The sequence below is a fragment of the Onychomys torridus genome, chromosome 10 (genome assembly GCF_903995425.1).
Source record: "Onychomys torridus chromosome 10, mOncTor1.1, whole genome shotgun sequence".
NCBI classification, from domain to species: Eukaryota; Metazoa; Chordata; class Mammalia; order Rodentia; family Cricetidae; genus Onychomys; species Onychomys torridus.
In genome coordinates this window covers 32,471,789-32,488,579 of record NC_050452.1, presented here as the reverse complement: position 1 = coordinate 32,488,579, position 16,791 = coordinate 32,471,789, and the positions used below count along the sequence as shown (strand labels likewise).

The following is a 16,791-nucleotide window of genomic DNA, read 5'->3' as shown; positions in this document are numbered from 1 at the left end:
ATGCATCACATCACCCTTCCTGCATGCCTTTCCCAGCATCCTGTGATGGTGGCTGGTTACTGGCAAGGTCAAAAGGAGGTACCTTTCCTTCTGAAATAATATCCCAAGTATCTGTGAGTTCCATGGCTAATGTGGAGCATCCCTGCACATATTCCATGCAGCTCCGCGGCTAATCCCCGTTCACCTTCCAGGCAGTTTCCTGATCCTTCCACACACGGTGGAGGCATAGGAGTCACAGTAGGAAACCCTCACGGACATACTACTACCAACTGCTTAAGAAACTTCACTCACGTGGGGCTACTTTTTCTGTCCTTTTGTTTACTAGAGACACGTCCAGTACACACTAAAGGGGCTCTGAGCTAATACATTGGTCACATGGGTGGCTGTGGCTGGGGGGAGTTAACATGTATGTGCATATGTGTGGAGGTCAGAAGACAACCCTGAGTGCCACTCCCCAGCACCGTTCCTGCTCCCCACCCCACCCCAACTTGTCATGTAGGCTAGGATCAGCAGCCAGTGAGCCTCAGGGATCCACTCACCGCTCCCTCCTCAGTGCTGGATTACAAGTGTGTGCCACCATGCTTTTTTTTTTTTCCTTTGAGATAGGGTTTCTCTGCATAGTTTTTGTGCCTGTCCTGGATCTCGCTCTGTAGACCAGGCTGGCCTCGAACTCACAGAGATTCGCCTGGCTCTGCCTCCCCAGTGCTGGGACTGAAGGCATGTGCCACCACTGCCCGGCTCTGACTTTCTTTTTTTAATGTAGGTTCTGGGGATTGAGCTTAGGTCTTCGTACTTACAAGACAAACACATTACGGAGTAAGCTAAGGCTTCTGGTCCTCCTGTGGCCATGTCTCCTTTATCAGTGTGTGTGTGAGATCTCATGGCAATGATACACCCATAAGTAGACAGCTAGGGGTGTCACCAACAGCCTGATGGGAGGTCCTGTATGTCCAGTTCAGGGGAGAAAATTCCCCCTCCCTCCATGCTAAGAGGGTCCAACACAACCCCACCTCCTCCAGGCAGATCCTTGAAATAAGGTACCCATCTTACTGCTGGGCTCACTGTAGCCTTCTGTGTTAAACTACTCAACCCAGTGGATGCCTGTTGGTAAGAGTTCTTTTGAGATGCAGATCTTGATACAGCATCCATTCAGAGATCCATCTTCAGCCCTCTTCTCTACATCTTAGTCTTCAGATAGTCCTTGGCCATTGAGCCTTCCAGAACCATCCATGGCACTGTGCAGGTTTCTGCTCTGCACAACTCTTTAGTCAGACAAGACAGAGCATCAGGCATACCAGTCGGTCTCCATCTGCTCATAGGGAGGCGTTTTCTTGACTACTGTCCATCATGGCTGGCGCTAGGTGGGACTGTGAGGCTGTAGTGGACACTTTAGTTTGGTGCCAACTTGTCACGCAGACGCATCAGCAAACATGGCCTGAGCTGCTTGTCCTATTGTGAGACAGTCTCATGTACTGTAGATGCGGATTAAAGAATCAAGGCCACTAAGCAGATGTCAGTCTGGGAGGGACATGGACCACCTGCAGGTCAGCTTGTTCAATGTCTTATATGCCACATGGGCTTGACAACACACACTACTGTGTGTGCCCAACCTCGTGGTTAGATAGATTAGATAATGCTCAGCTCATAATGGAAGCTGCAGGCCTGTGGTCACTTAATTCTCCAAAACAGGAGAGAGGTTTGTCTAATGGAAAATAACTTAGCTGTAGAAGGACATGTTTTACTCTATAGCCCTTTTGATCTGTACCGTGATTCCCCTGTTTTCCTGGGAGATCATAGCTAGGACCATTTGCTAAAGCCACCCCAAGTGGCCTTGGCTTTGTTGGGCTGTAAGATCCAAGTCAGGGCACTTGGAGTACAGGCTGGAGGACTCCCAGAGTCACCATCCCTCTGCTACCCTCTCAGAACTGGGATGCCCATGTGTAGACTCCACCTGCAAGTCAGCCTGTCGTGCATGCACTTAAGGATGGTGAAAGCCACACCCCTTCCCTTTGAATCTGGGAAATCCAAGCTGCCCCACGGTGAGGTCAACAAAGAATGAGCCCCATAGCCGGCACCTACTGTAGCCAACCTCAAGGAAGCGTCTAGGAAGGGGCTTGCCCAGTCTCAGCTGAGTTTTGCCCCTGTGAGGCAGAAACAAAGTGTCTCTGCCAACCCCTGCTCACATTTCAGATTCCTGAGCAGGATAAATGGTGGCCGTTGTTTCAAGCCACGTACATTTGGGTGTGGTTTGCTATGCAGCAATAGGTACCCGGAACATACAGACACAAGTGGGACTGGGTCCAAAGACCAGGAGACCTGGGAGGCTCTCTCCGGTGACCCCTCTTGACCCGGACACAGGGCCTTGTAAGGAAAGTTCTGATGGTCACAAGAGAGGTGGAGCATATGTGGTGGGGAGTGAGGGTTGCTGGGGATATTGCATGTTGGACTCAGGTCTGTTCACTCGTGCCAGGGGATGGGCTGGGAAAGACAGAACTTTTCATATCCCTTGTGATTCCTCTCTGTCACACACATGATGGAATTCATTCCTTACACTTCATGTAATTTCTTTTTATTCTGAAGCTTCTGTGGCTCAAGCTCGGGATTTCATACATGCTGGAAAAGCACTCTACCACTGAGATACATCCTCAGACCTTTTTTAAAAATTGAGATGGGATCTCCTGTGTAGCCCAGACTGGCCTCAAACTCAAAATCTTCCTGCCTCGGCTTCTCAAGGGGCTGAGGTCACGGGCATTTTTCATCACCCCACACTGTAATTTCTTTCCCAAGGAGGAATAGAGAGATAGAAAGTGGACAGGAAATTCTTCGGTGGTTTTGCTGAAGAGGGGGATCAAAGAAATGGGCCTCACTGGAGAAATGTGAGGAAGTCTGATGTGATGTTTGTGTGTAGGAGGAAAATTGTGTGATATATCTGCGTGCCAACAGGAATGGCTCAGCCCACTGCATGAGGATTACACTCAAAGTAAGGTATGAAAAGGCTTGTAAACTAGCCAAGTTGGCAAAGGCCTGTAATCCTAGCATTGAGAAGGCCGAGGTAGGAAGTTTGCAGGTTCAAGGTCAGCCCAACCTAGGTAGCAAGTTCAAGGCTGGCCTGGGCTATACAAGTCTCAAAAACACTGAATGAGGGAAGAAAATCTACAACCATCCCTCAGGCTCAGATTGTTTAGGAATGAATCATAACACTCCAGGATCATTGGGAGAGAGTGTTCCTCAGTTGCAGAACCTGCAAGCCTTCCGTGAATTCATGTTCCTTTCTGGAATAGTCTATACTCTATTCTTGGACTCCCCAACCAGGAACGGCTGTGATGCTCTAACACCTTGTGTGCACAAAACAACACAGACCGTGACCTCAGTTTTAAAGTATCTGGAGACAGCTGACTATAGAATCCATAATTCTTCCCAATTCAAGGCATGCTGAGCTTTTGTCTCCAAAAAATTGTAAATACAGGCCAGCAATGAAGTTCAGTGCTGGAGTGCTCACATAGCATGAGCGAGGCCCTGGGCTCCATCTCCAGCACCGCCGAACTTTCAAAAGAACATTTATCCTAACCTCAGCCACAGAAGTCCAGTCTCCAGGAGCTCCCCCAAAACCATACTGTATGCCACCCCTTAGCAAGACCTGGTTCACAGGGGTACCTCAACTGCCTCTGATAAACTTCATTTGCTTAAGGGGATCCAGGATTTTTTTGTGTGTTGAGTGCAGTATGTGTAGTGTGCATATGTGTGTATGTTCACATGTGTACGTAGAAAGTACATGTATGTATGTGCAAAGGCTTGAGGTTAACATGGGAGTCTTCTGCTACCACTTTAACTTACATGTTAAAGCAGGGAGGGTCTCTCTCTACTGAACCTACTACAAATTTCTATTTACGGTAGTCTGGCTAACCAGCTTGTTCCAGGGACTGACTTCTGAGCACTGGGATCACAGGTGGACTTCCGCCTACGTCTGTCTCTTGCATGGGTTCTAACTCCAGCCCTCATGTTTGCTCAGCAGGAGTCACCTCTCCAGCCCCCAGAGACTACTTTTTTGTTACAGAAAGCAGATTTAGTCAGGAACTTGCTTCAGATTTCCAGGAAAATCCATTGCCTCCCAAGCCAGGTCCCAGTAGACTTGGGAAGTCCTCATCAGGTCTCTATCATTGTCAACTAGATGACATTGCTCTCTGGATATGTTCCCGTCCATCCTAACACCCTGGCTTTTCCAGGGCTGCCTCGACCCAGGCTGCTCACTGAAACCACCCAGAGGTGCTTCAAGCAAGACAACCAAGCTTGAAGCAGAGCCTGAGCACCAGGAGCCAGGGCCAAAACTTGGTCTTCACACTGACTGACTGTCAAAGTCAGAGCATATGCTTGATTCTGTCACAGTCCTAACCTTGATGATCAGTATTTGAACTGTTAATTTCAATATTCATCACTCACAAGGGGTTACTCCTCCCCTTGGCTTATTTAGATGTGGTGAGATGGTGTCACATCATTCATTTCTTTAACGGTTATAATAAAAACAAGGGTTAGGGGCTGGAGAGATGGCCCTCAGTTAGGAGCACACAACTCTGCTCCTGCAGAGGACCAGAGTTGTTTCCAGCACCCAGAGCTGTTCACAAATGCCTGAAACTGAAGTTCCAGAGGATTCAACACCCTATTCTGGCCTCTGTGAACACGTATACATAACCCTTTCATACACACACACACCCACACCACACACAATTACAAGTAAAAATATTTAAAAAAAAAAAAAAAAAAAAAAAAACTCCAGAAATAACATGTATAGGAGTTTGGCATGGCAAGTACCAGGAATGTGGTGTGTGTGTGTGTGTGTGTGTGTTTGCTTATTTAAGAAGTTGAAACTAGGACCTCGTGTATGCCAGGTAAATACTCTAGAGGACCAGCCTTTTTTCTTTCTGAAACAGGGTCTCACTAAGTTGCCCAGGCTGGCCTTGACCTTGAGATCCTGTCATGTCTCCTCATTGCTGACACCCCTGGCTAGCTGACTCTCAACTCTGCCTGACCATTCTCTATTCCAAGTAAGAGTCTCCACACACCTCCTCATACATGAGGTCCAAAGTGGCTTGACTCTGCTGGTTATGTGGGACCCACCGTAAACCTTGCTGCTCTCTTCCCTCCGCACTCTTGTTCTGACTGTGCCCTGTGTCCTGGAGACTGGCATGGGTGCCTTATAAACACTACTTCTATTTCTCTAACCCAAAACAAGTATTATCTCCAGTTTACAGTTTCAGAGCTGGAAGTCCTCCAGTTGGTGTGTGCTGTGCCCAAATCCCTGTGGTGATGGCATCAGTCACTTCACAAGGAAACAAATCCACAAGCATCTCTGTGTCACAATGCTTGTGATAGGCATCATGGGAGCATGTCTGCACTACAAAGCACAAACACTGGTTGCCATGGAGTCACTTAAGAACAGAGTAACCTACTCTAAAGAGGCTTCATTAACTGCAAACAGCTAACCACAGAAGTTAACCCCAAATTTATATTAACAAAATGCACAAGAAAGTTATAAAAATATTTTATTGATGTTACAGAAAAAAATCATATATACTTAAGCATTATTAAAAGTGCATATGTTTAAAAATGCTAAAAACCCAATAACTAACATAGTGATAAAATCCAAAGTAGCAGGAAACAGTAAAATGCTCCCGTTTGGTCCCCTCCCTAAAAAGCTGTGAGAAACATGAGCTATCCAGTGACTACCAAAGTGACAACATATGTGCATCCAGTCACTTACTCAAGGGCAGCTAACCCTCGGCTTCTGGAAACTGCGGGCACACTGTGCTCCTGTGACGGACAGCCAGCGTCTCCACACTCTGACAGATTGACACTCCTCGGTTCCGTCTAACACAAACTGCTGACAATCACTTGTTTGCAAACACCCAAGAGAAAGATCGTTTATTCAGATTTCAACAGCAGGTGTAGAAAGTCACAGTTTCCGTGGAAAACACTCACTTCAGGCACAAGTGCACACTAGGCTTCTCCTTCATGTCAGTGGCACGAGCTGGATGCTTTGTTCACCTTAAATGCTCACGTTCTTAAGGCTGCAAGAAAACAGCATTTACACACCAAGTGAAACATCTCAGGCTCATGAATTCCCATTTAAAGACAAAGTACATGTGCCTGGAGAGATGGTGTAGTGGTTGAAAGCACTGGCTGTTCTTGAAGAAGACTGGGACTCGATTCCCAGCAGCCACATGAAAGCTTACCACCTCTTTAACTCCAATCCTAAGGGACCCTATGCCTTCTTCTGGCCTCTGTGGGCACCAGATACACATCTGATGCACATACATACACACAAGCAAACACTCATACACAGAAATGGATTTTAAAAAGCAAAGAGGACAATCTGCATGCCTGCCACCACCACACAGTTCTCACCGCTAACCAGACACCCAGGAACATGGAAGTCAAAAGCACTCAAACATCTAGAAACTCAAGCAACCAGTCAGAGTCCAAGATCTTAGCCACTGTGTGGGTGGGGGGGGGAGGAGAAAGAGGTGGAATCAGGATCAGCCAAAGCTGTGGCGACAGCCAGCAACTCCTGTCCAACTAGTAACAGCAGGATCAAGTGCATCTCTTTTTTCTGATCACATTGCCCCATGAGGGCTGCAGGGCACACACTCCATCAGCTGGGAGACCTGGTCCTGAGTACCACCCATCACTCAGAAGATGACCCCCACTTCCCTGAACCCCATTTTCCTTGTCTGCAAACCATCCTGTCAATTGATTTTCTCCAAATTCAGATGTGAGTGGAATGAAGGGGGGGGACTAGCTGTCTTTTTCACCCGAATCACAGCATAACCATTCTCAACAGTATTCACTTATTTAATACATGTTATCAACACTCCCAAGCAGGGAGGGGGTGGGCGTCCACAGAGACACATAAATTCTCTAAATAGTATGAAAGAATAGAATTTTTTAAAAGATTTATTTTTATGTGCATGAATGTTTTGCCTATATGTATGTATGTGCGTCACATGTGTGCCTGATGTCTGTGGAGGCCAAGGTGTTAGATCTCCTGGAATCAGAGTTACAGATGGTTGTGAGCCACAATGTGGATACTAGGAATTGAACCCAGGTCCTCTGGAAGAGCAACCAGTGATCTTCACCAGTGAGCTACCTCTCCAGCCCCTGAAAGGAATTTTTTAAAAAGGGGCTGTTATACCCATCTATCCAATATCTACAGAAAATGGTAATATAGTGGATAGCTATCCCAGCATTGGCCTGGAAGTTCCAACCCCCATTGAGGCTTCAGTAATGGTCACACCCACAAGGCAGGGTGGAGGAGGAAGCAGAAGACCAAGGATCGAGAGGAGGTCTCTCTCTTGATTCTGGGACCCTGGACGCTGGAGGTAGACCGAGAGAGTTCTCCAGAGAACACCGCTGGACTGCACTATACCTTTGCCAGACCCTGAAACCTACCCCTTCATTTGTAAGTTACCCCACAAAATAAACCTCCCTTTTAACTACGTGGAGTGGCCATAATAATTTCACCAATAGAGCTACCTCTCCAGCCCCTGAAAGGAATTTTTTTAAAAAGGGCTGTTATACCCATCTATCCAATATCTACAGAAAATGGTAGAATTTGTCTCAATTTGGGTGAGATCACCCATTATTCCCATACTATTTCTCTCTAAGAACATCCAGCCAACAGTATATGATGGCCTCATGTGAACGTATCCACATTAAGACGCACATGCTGTCTTCATGAATTCTTTGAAAGGAAGGCTGCCGTCTCTAAAATCCAGGCACTTAGAACTACACCTTGTGAAGGTGGCCTCAGTCCTCGCAGCTGCGTTCAGTGGTGAACTGCTTTGGTGCAGACACAACAGGAAGTGATTCCCAGGCAGTCTGTCGGCGTTCTCTCAGGAAGAGACTGCGAGGCGTTTTCACAGTTCACTGTTCCAGACAGCACTCCAGGGGTCTTACCTGGAACTTATCCAAGGAGCGAGATGAACATCACGACCCCCATAAACTGAGTGAACAGCAGCAAGGGAGTGAAGAATGACCACACATTCCACAGAGCCATGTTGAAGCTGAGAAGAACCAAAAGCAAACAGCTGACAACAGCAATTGAGATGACACAAATATGACTCCCACTCCAGCGTCTGGATTTAAGGAGCTCCATTTGAGAACACCTATCCATGCAGTCTTTAGACACGGTGCCATGACACAATGCCTGTACCAACAGAAGCAGCACAGTTTCAAACAGTACCTGGACCTGGGATCCCACGGGCCACTGAAGGGGCGTGGCCCAGTAGATGTGAAGTCTCTCAGTGTTGCAGAATGTGTGTTTAACTGCAAAGACAAGTTACATGTGTGGAACTGTGTAAAGATGTGTTTAACTATGCAAAGACAAGTTACATTTGTGTAACTGTGTAAAGATGTGTTTAACTATGCAAAGACAAATTACATTTGTGTAACTGTGTAAAGATGTGTTTAACTATGCAAAGACAAGTTACATGTGTGGAACTGTGTAAAGATGTGTTTAACTATGCAAAGACAAGTTACATTTGTGGAACTGTGTAAAGATGTGGTTTTTTACCTTGGCTGCCGAAGGCACCTGACTGGTCTAATAAAAAGCTGACTGGCCAACAGGAAGGGAGGAGGTATAGGGAAGACTGGTGGGCAGGAAGAATAAGTAGGAGGAATTTAGGCTCGGGGAAGAGAGAAAAGGAGACAACAGGTAGATGCCAGAAGCCAGACAGACAGACAGACACAGAGGAAACAGAAAAGGAGGACATATAGAATGAAAGACAGGTAAAAAGCTGTGAATAAAATGTAGATGAATAGAAACAGGTTAAATTAAGTTAAAAGAGCTAGTGGGACACACCTCAGCTAAGACTGAAAATTCATAATTAATAATAAGTCTCCATATCTTTCTTTGAAAAGCTGGTCAGTAATCCAAAGAGAAACTCCAACTATAAACAGCACCCAACAGAGGGCCCAAATTTCCACATAGGGTCTGAGAAAATTGGAAAAAAAAAAAAAAAAAAAAAGGCTATGGCTCCTTTAGGAGGCGCTGGTGTGCAGCAGAGCACCTGAGCAGCGCCTTTCCAGTGCCTCTGTAAGTTTCCTCAGAGTTCTGCTTTCAGAACAACTTCAAGGCCGCTAGCTGAGATGGTCCAGCCTCACAGATTATTCTAGCCAGGACTTCAGATGAGCCCTGCACTTTCCCACCACACAGAGACTGGACAGCAAATGCCACAGCTAGCTTTCTTAGGACTTGACCATTATCTCAATTTCTCAGGGTCCCTGGGGGACACCGTCACCCCCAGACAACAGGAAGCAGTCTAGACAACACAATGCCCACATTCCCAAGAGGTGGGGTTTTGGTCATTCTGTGGTTTATGGATGTTTCTCATCATTTAGAGGGAATATAGGATAAAAAGACAACTATCAGCTGGGCGGCGGAGGTGCACGCCTTTAATCCCAGCACTTGGGAGGCAGAGGCAGGTGGATCTCTGTGAGTTCAAGGCCAGCCTGGTCTCCAAAGCAAGTTCCAGGAAAGGCGCAAAGCTACACAGAGAAATCCTGTCTTGAAAACCAAAAAAGACAACTACCATCCTTCAAAACTATTCATCTCAAATATTTTACATTGGCATGGATTTTGCACACTGATAACAAATTTAAGGTTATTTTTGTTATATATGTTTCTATTCTTGTTTAAGGTATTGTACCTATGCAGCTCATTTAAAAATGTACTATAAAGTTCTAGTCCTTCAAAGCTATTATTACAAACTGCTTAAGATAATTTAAAAATGTAGGTTAGTTGTTAGTCAAGCTTTGTAGTCATGTTAGGTATGTTTTAGATAGATAGGTGACCTTCAAACGCTTCAGAGACCTACAGAATATGGCACTTGTGATGCATAATAACCTAAGGCTCTTCATGACAGTGAGACACATCAGCTCCTGGCAGCACCAATCTACTTCATAAAAGGATGATAGGAATTGAAGAATCTCCATATGGAGTTTGCTTTAAGTGTGGCAAAGCTAGCCATTTGGGCAAGAAACTGTCCTTGCCTCACTGCTGACAATATACTGTACAAACTGGACAAGCAGGACACAAAGGAAAAAGACTGCCAAACTTTGCCAAGCCAAGGTGAGCCAGTTCTTCAAAATTCCTGCTTCACAAAAAAGTCTGTCAGATATTCTAGGCTCATAGGAGGAAGATGGATGCCCCTTCGATGCAGAGGAACCTTGGGTGAGTGTCCAGGCAACCAGCTGCTTCTGTCATCTCTATAGTTTTGGAAGTTGCTTGCTCTGCACTTCTGTTTACTCAGGTAACACTATATCCTTCTTGAGTCTCTGATGGAGTTGAAGATGAGACAGTTTTAGTTATAGTTTTCCTTGTTACCAAATTCAGAAAAGAAACATACATAAGAGATGTAAAGTTTATATGGTTGAGAAACATAAAGTCTTAAATTGTTTATCTAAGAAAATGTTTTGAGGTCTGAAAAGATAATTTTGGGTTGGTAACACAAGTTACGATAGAAAGCAAATTAGGCTCACAACTTCAGACTCACCAAGATGGGATAGATAATGGAGTATTTTCTCTGAATTTGCCAAATGCCAATGAAATAGATATTGTAAATGTAATTCTTACTTTATAACTGTTCTTACTGTATATACTCTTACCATGTTAAAGCTAAAACTTTTCTTTTTAGTTGGACAAAAAGGAGGAAACGTTGCAGAATATTTGTTAAACTAGCATTGCATAGTTATTGTAATGCAGTTGTTTAATTATGTAAAGATGTGTTGCTGTTTTACCTTGCCTGACTAAGGCAACTGACTGATCTAATAGAAAGCTGACTGGCCAACAGCAAGGGAAGAGGTATAGGTGGGACTTGTGGGCAGGGAGAGTAAGTGTCTTTATTTGGGAAGCTGGATGGTGGCCCAACCCAAAGAAAATTTCAACTACAAGTTAGCATGTGGGATGGACCACAAACTCAAATAGCTGTGGCCTGATTCATCATCTCAGGCATCATTATGAGAAAACGATGAAATGACTCTTAGAATAGAAAAGCAATGGTATACACGATGCCATAAAATCTTCACTGTGGAAAAACAGTATTCTTGTCACCAAATGAAATAAAACACTTTCTAAAAGCAAAAGAGTTTCAGTAACTGAACTAACTGACAGGAGAAGCTACCAGGGGAAACCATAAAACGAATAAGCTCTCCAGTCAGCCATGGGTTTATAATCCTGGATAAATACAGATGTCAAATAAGGAGGTGAGCACACTTGGGTGATGCACTGACTTCACCCTTCTGGGTATATACACACTCATGTAAGGCCAACAGAGAACAGGAGTGTTCTTAATGGCATCCTTCAAATCAACACCAACTATCAACAGCCTGACTGTGTGGCAGCAGGACAGACACACTAGGACTCAGCCACACAGCGGGATGACAAACGGCAATGAACAAGTGCTGGGAGAAGACACCAAGTGAACAGCACACACTCCACACACAAGTTAAACGTCAAAGAATGGCGACTGTACAAACCACCTTCTCTACGTTCAGAGCACGGACAAACGAAACAGTGTTTATGGGATACAAAAGTCGTACGTGCAGCGTCTGCATGTGGCAGGAAGGCACAGCGCAGCGAGGGTCAGGAATGCTCACCAGGACGGGGGCTCCGCTCCTCCCCGACCCAAACGAGAGCTGCAGCAGCACTCAGCTCGTGATTCATTCATTCATTCATTCATTCATTCATGCATTCATTCATTCAGCGGCACTTGGTGTCCCTTTTGTGTGTCTCAGCCATCACTATGAAAGGCACTTTGTAAACAAAACACAGAGTGCGCGCAGAGGTCGCCAACTGTGTCTCAAATAACTAAGGCAGATGAAGAGAGAAAGAAATGGAGAGAGGAGACCCCAAAGGACAGAGTACCTGGGAGCCCCTACCCTGCTGCTTAATTTAGGTTCCGGGTTACATTCCTCACTACATGACCACAGAAGGACGGCTCTTCATCGACATTCGACCTTTCAACAGCCACTCACCAGATCCCTGCTGCGATGAAAGTTGCGGTTGTGATGGGCACCAGCATGGGGTACTTGACATCATACTCTTCAATCCCCCGGTACCATTCCAGATAGACTATGCAGTAAAAGGCAATGGACAGGCTGACACACAACAGGGCCCCGCCAAAGAGAAACCAGCTGTGGAGACAAGGAAGAAGAAGAAAGGGCTGTCAGCCTGGGAGAAGCAGACGAGATTTCAATGGCCTCCGTCTTTGGATATGAGGTCATGTCTTCTGCCTCTAAGAGCACACTGTGTTGAGAACAGGCCTTCGGTTTCAACTTTCTCTCATCCCCAGAGCCCTGCCTCAGTGTCTGATGCCTATACTGTCTCTGGCACAGGAGGGCATGCGGTCCCAAAGCTCACGTAACGCTTTGGCTGATCCAACACATCGTCTGTAGGGGTCAGTTTTAACGGCCACTTCTAGAAAAGCCTAATAAAAAGAGACACACCTAAGGCCCTGAAAAGTCTACCTTCCCAGCACGGGCTCTCTAGGCAACACTCCCAGGTGTTCCCGACATCCTGCACACACGCCCATCCAGCAGCAGTGCAGCCTGGTAATGAGTCTGCTACAGCAGAAAATGAGCTGCTGAAAGCAGAAATGCCCCTGCCTCCGTGCCAGACCCACCCTGGACTCATCCCAAGTCTAATGAAGGAAAAGCACTCGCTGAAGTGGCATTTCAGGCACTCTCCTCTCTCCCAGCAGGTTCTAAGCCAGCCGAGAGATGAAGTTTGCTGGCTGGCTAAAATGTGTCAGCTTTGTCACTGATGGAGCTGAGAGAAGAGCATGGCTTTGAATAGTGGTGACAAAGCCTTTGCCGGCATTAAATCCCAGAGACAGACTTATTTCTAGGTTCCAGACAACAATGAAAACCTCCACCCTGTTAGCGTTATCTCTGCAAAACGAAAGCACGAAAAGCCAGAAGAGTCTGAAGAAAGCCTGAAGAAAGTAGACGCCCAAGAGTGGCGCTGGGTCCCGGTTCTTCATCTACAACTCACTTAGGCAAGTCACAAACCCCACCAGGCAAGGGTGAATAGGATGGAAGGACGGGGAGAGGGCTGCTACTTAAAGAAATGCCTCCTCATAGAAGAGCAAGCAGTCCCTTCCCTAGGATTTAAAGGAACTCCCTCACGCCTCATACCCTTGACAGCTCGTTCCTTCTGTCTGCTTGGTTTCCTCCACAAGCAGTCTATGGCCTCAAGACTTCTTTGAGGACTGTATTTCCCATAATTCAGCAAGACTGAATTCCTGTCTCCATCTTTTGTGGCCCTACTGTTAGGTCCAGTCACCGCTCTTGGCACTAAACATAGCCCTCATGTGCCAGCTGTGACATCACCAACATCACCCCCTTTTGTGATATATCCGATGGCCTCCAAACTATTAGCACAGGATCCACAACTTCTGCACCGCGGTCAACTCCTGGGACAAAGGATAGGGCTTTCTGCCCCAGTATGAAGGGCTATTTGACTCCAGGACTCAGACCCAAGACTCCTCCCACTGACCTTCAAGGCAACTCTGAGTCACATCCTCTAATCACCCCCTTCTTAACTACTCTGGGACACACCTTTCTCAGACCACAGTTCTCCTCCTCCTCTAGTTCTCAGGCCTTTTCTCTCCAGTCGTCTGGGGGCACAAGTGACAATTTTAAATTGCACAGAACCAGCTGACATTGTACTTATCGGGGTTATGGGAAGCGGGGATACATGAGAGGACCATGGGATAGGAAGAAGACAATTAAGATGTTACATGCACCCAATCCCCAGAACTTACTGTAAATGAAAAGCTGTACCCTTTGCCTAACATGTCCTAGTCTTTTCTATATCATCAGTAGTTGCCTCCAATATCATGTCTGACAGAGATTAACAATTAAATGGATTTTGGGGGTGTGTGTGTGTGTATGCCAGAGGTCAACAATGGGTGTCTTTCTCAGTCACTCTCTACACTCGTTCTTAAGACAAGGTCTTTCACGAGACTTGGAGTTCACTGATTCAGCTGGACTGAGTGACCAAAAAGTCCAGGAATCCCTTTCCACCTACCCAGAACTGGAATTATAGGCAGACACCACCAAACTGGCTTTTTTCTTTTTTTTTTTTTTTAATGTAGGTTCTGGGGATCAAACTCAGGTCGACATGCTTGTAACAGCAAGCACTTCCAACTGAGCCATCTCTTAACTATTCTGAGTATTCAACTGACAAACTGCAACATGCAAAACAAGAAGCAAAAAGGTTTTTTCGTTGTCCTTCATTCTGGCTGTCTGGGAACTCACTCTGTAGACCAGGCTAGCCTTGAACTCAGAGATCAACCTGCCTCTGCTGGTATTAAAGGCATGTACCACTATGCCTGTCGAAACAAGACTTTCTTACCTATTAGTGTGAAAATTTTCTCTAAAGGTTTTAAAGAAATCAACATAATAGGTCACAACAATGGATGCCAAAATCCAGAATCCAGAATGAATGTTAAGTCTTGGAAGAGGTTTCTCCTTTATCTCATCAGCTGTGGAGGTTTCTGCAAAATAGGAGAGATTTTGAGTTATGAATTTAACCAGTTTTTTACGCCATATAAAGTTATCTCCTAGAACTTTCCAGTAACTAGAATCCCTCCCACTATAGTGCCAGCTCCTTTGGCAAGACCATCAGGATAAGTTTATATGTAGAGGCAGAGATGCAGCCTGGTGGTAGAATTGATGTTTGGCATGCATGAGGTCCTGAGTTCTATGTCAAGAACCAAACAAGCAAACAATAGTAATGGTAGATTTACATTTGCTGAAATAATATAAGCTTACTAGAAAATATGCCCACTATATTAATTATTCCTTTTAAATTATCTTGGAATCATTTAAACCTTCATAATCTTTTGGATATCGCAATGCCATCCAGAAGTGTGGGAATTTATTTCACATTTCCTCTAGGAAAGTAATTAGTCATGTTAACTATGAAAAATGTCAGATGTATGGGGATGAGAAGGTTTAAGGGGTAAAGTGCTTGCTGCACAAACATGAGAATCTGAGTTCATCCCCAGCACCCACATAAAACTGACCATGGCAGTAGATGCCTTTCACCCCACTCTTGGGCCGGAGACAGGTAGATCCTGGGGCCATGGAGACTGGGTCTCAAAAAAAAAAAAAAAATGTGGAGACTGACAGAGGAAGATGCCCAGTGTCAATCTCTGGCTTCCATGTACCAATAAGTGCAAGTGTATGCACTACAAAAGAAGAAGAAGAAGAAGAAGAAGAAGAAGAAGAAGAAGAAGAAGAAGAAGAAGAAGAAGAAGAAGAGGGAATGCCACATACAATAAAAGTTATACCAAAATGTTTTAAAGACATCAGCTTTTGAGGTAGCTCAAACACGGAACAGCACGCCAGAGCTCTAGCCCCTGAACAAAGCATAGTCTGCTGCACAGATGATAGGCAAGTCATTTCTCTCCCTGAAAATCAAAATGAGGGGATCCTGACATGCCTTCTCTGTATTGTCACATGAGGACCACTGGTCTCCAAGTGAGCTAGCTTCAGATCTGGATTCTGATAGTAGTACCTATTCTGATAGAGGTTAAGTACTAACACAAGTTCTTGAGGGTATTTTGAAAATGCATATATTGTGATATCTTGGCCCAATGTTGCCAGTATTTTGAAAAGCTAATAGATGAGCAAAGGTTTTTACAACATCCAGGTCAAATATCTCTAAAATGAACGGTCTCTCATCCTTCGGAATTCTTCCTTACAAGCAAAAATACATCATGAGTTGTAGTTTGTAACCAAATGGTGGCATGCCATACATTGTTCTGCGCTTCCCTCTGAAAACCGCCGACAGAGATATATAAAAGCTTAGCAGGCTGGGCATGGTGGCGCATGCCTGTAAATCCCAGCATTCGGAGGCAGAGGCAGACAGATCTCAGTGAGTTCGGAGTTCAAAGCCAGCCTGGTCTACAAAGCAAGTCCCAGGACAGCCAGAGCTGATACACAGAGAAACCCTGTCTCGAGAAACTAATCCATAAAAAAATAAATAAATAAATTTAAAAGCCTATCTGATGGCAGAGATACATCCGATCTAAACGTATTTAGCTAGCTTTCTGCTGACAGGCAGCTAGGCATCTCCTAGGCACTGCAATCGGTACCGTATTGCAAGCAAAGCTGAAATGAAACACTCTGCGCACGTCTCTGTATAGGTTCTTGGGCTGATTCTTCAGACTAAGAAACTACGGTTGGTTTTAGTTTTAAAGGATGTTGCCAAACCCGTGTTAAGTCAGCTCGCCACAGAATGCGGAAGCGCAGTTCTGAGGAGGATGCAAGAGTTGCAAGACCTGTGGAGACCCTGGACACAGACTCGCAGCCCTACTGGATAAGCCCTGGGACCCAGAGCCCGTGGAGGCTCACCTGGTCTGGCGTCGTCCTCGCAGTCCAGCCCCGCTTCGGAAGGAAATAGGTAACGCCTCCGGAGCTGCTCGCGAGCCCACGGAGCGTCCATCTTGGCGCCCGCCAGTGCGACGGAAGTGACTACACGCAGCACTTCCGGCGCCAGCTCCTTGGGCGGAACCTCCCGGCGTCCAGATTGGAGCTGTATTCCCCTTGAGACTTTAGTTGACCCAGAACTTTAAAATATTGATCTCTGGTCTCAGGCGCAGCGAGTCCCGGAGTTATTCCGATCTATGGAAGCTCTGGACGACCAAGATTAGCCTTGCCTCTGGCTAAGCGGTCGGAGAACATCCAGTTCCCAGCATCTAAACGCAGAAAATAACCCTCTGTCCAAGC

The 16,791-nt window shown here is 45.7% G+C and overlaps 1 protein-coding gene across 2 annotated transcripts; it reads right to left on the bottom strand.

Moving 5' to 3' along the window:
• Positions 1 to 5,886: 5,886 nt before the first annotated feature.
• Positions 5,887 to 16,522, bottom strand: Tmem128 (transmembrane protein 128). 2 transcript variants are annotated; one of them, XM_036200826.1, is made up of 5 exons: positions 16,417 to 16,522; positions 14,411 to 14,552; positions 12,028 to 12,186; positions 7,951 to 8,057; positions 5,887 to 6,062 (listed from the first exon to the last, which is right to left on the bottom strand). In XM_036200826.1, the coding sequence occupies exons 1-4, from the start codon at positions 16,505 to 16,507 to the stop codon at positions 7,958 to 7,960; spliced, it is 492 nt and encodes a 163-aa protein (XP_036056719.1). In that variant the 5' UTR covers positions 16,508 to 16,522; the 3' UTR covers positions 5,887 to 6,062; positions 7,951 to 7,957. The 2 variants fall into 2 exon arrangements, with proteins under 2 accessions (XP_036056719.1, XP_036056720.1); XM_036200827.1 differs by lacking the exon at positions 7,951 to 8,057.
• Positions 16,523 to 16,791: the final 269 nt, after the last annotated feature.

Excerpts from the sequence above, each read along its gene's own strand:
- Tmem128 (XM_036200826.1), bottom strand. The coding sequence starts at position 16,507 with ATGGACGCTCCGTGGGCTCGCGAGCAGCTCCGGAGGCGTTACCTATTT. Across the intron at positions 14,553-16,416 it reads CGAGGACGACGCCAGACCAG|AAACCTCCACAGCTGATGAG; the intron begins GTGAGCCTCCAC and ends CCTATTTTGCAG. Across the intron at positions 12,187-14,410 it reads GAAAATTTTCACACTAATAG|CTGGTTTCTCTTTGGCGGGG; the intron begins GTAAGAAAGTCT and ends TTGTCTCCACAG.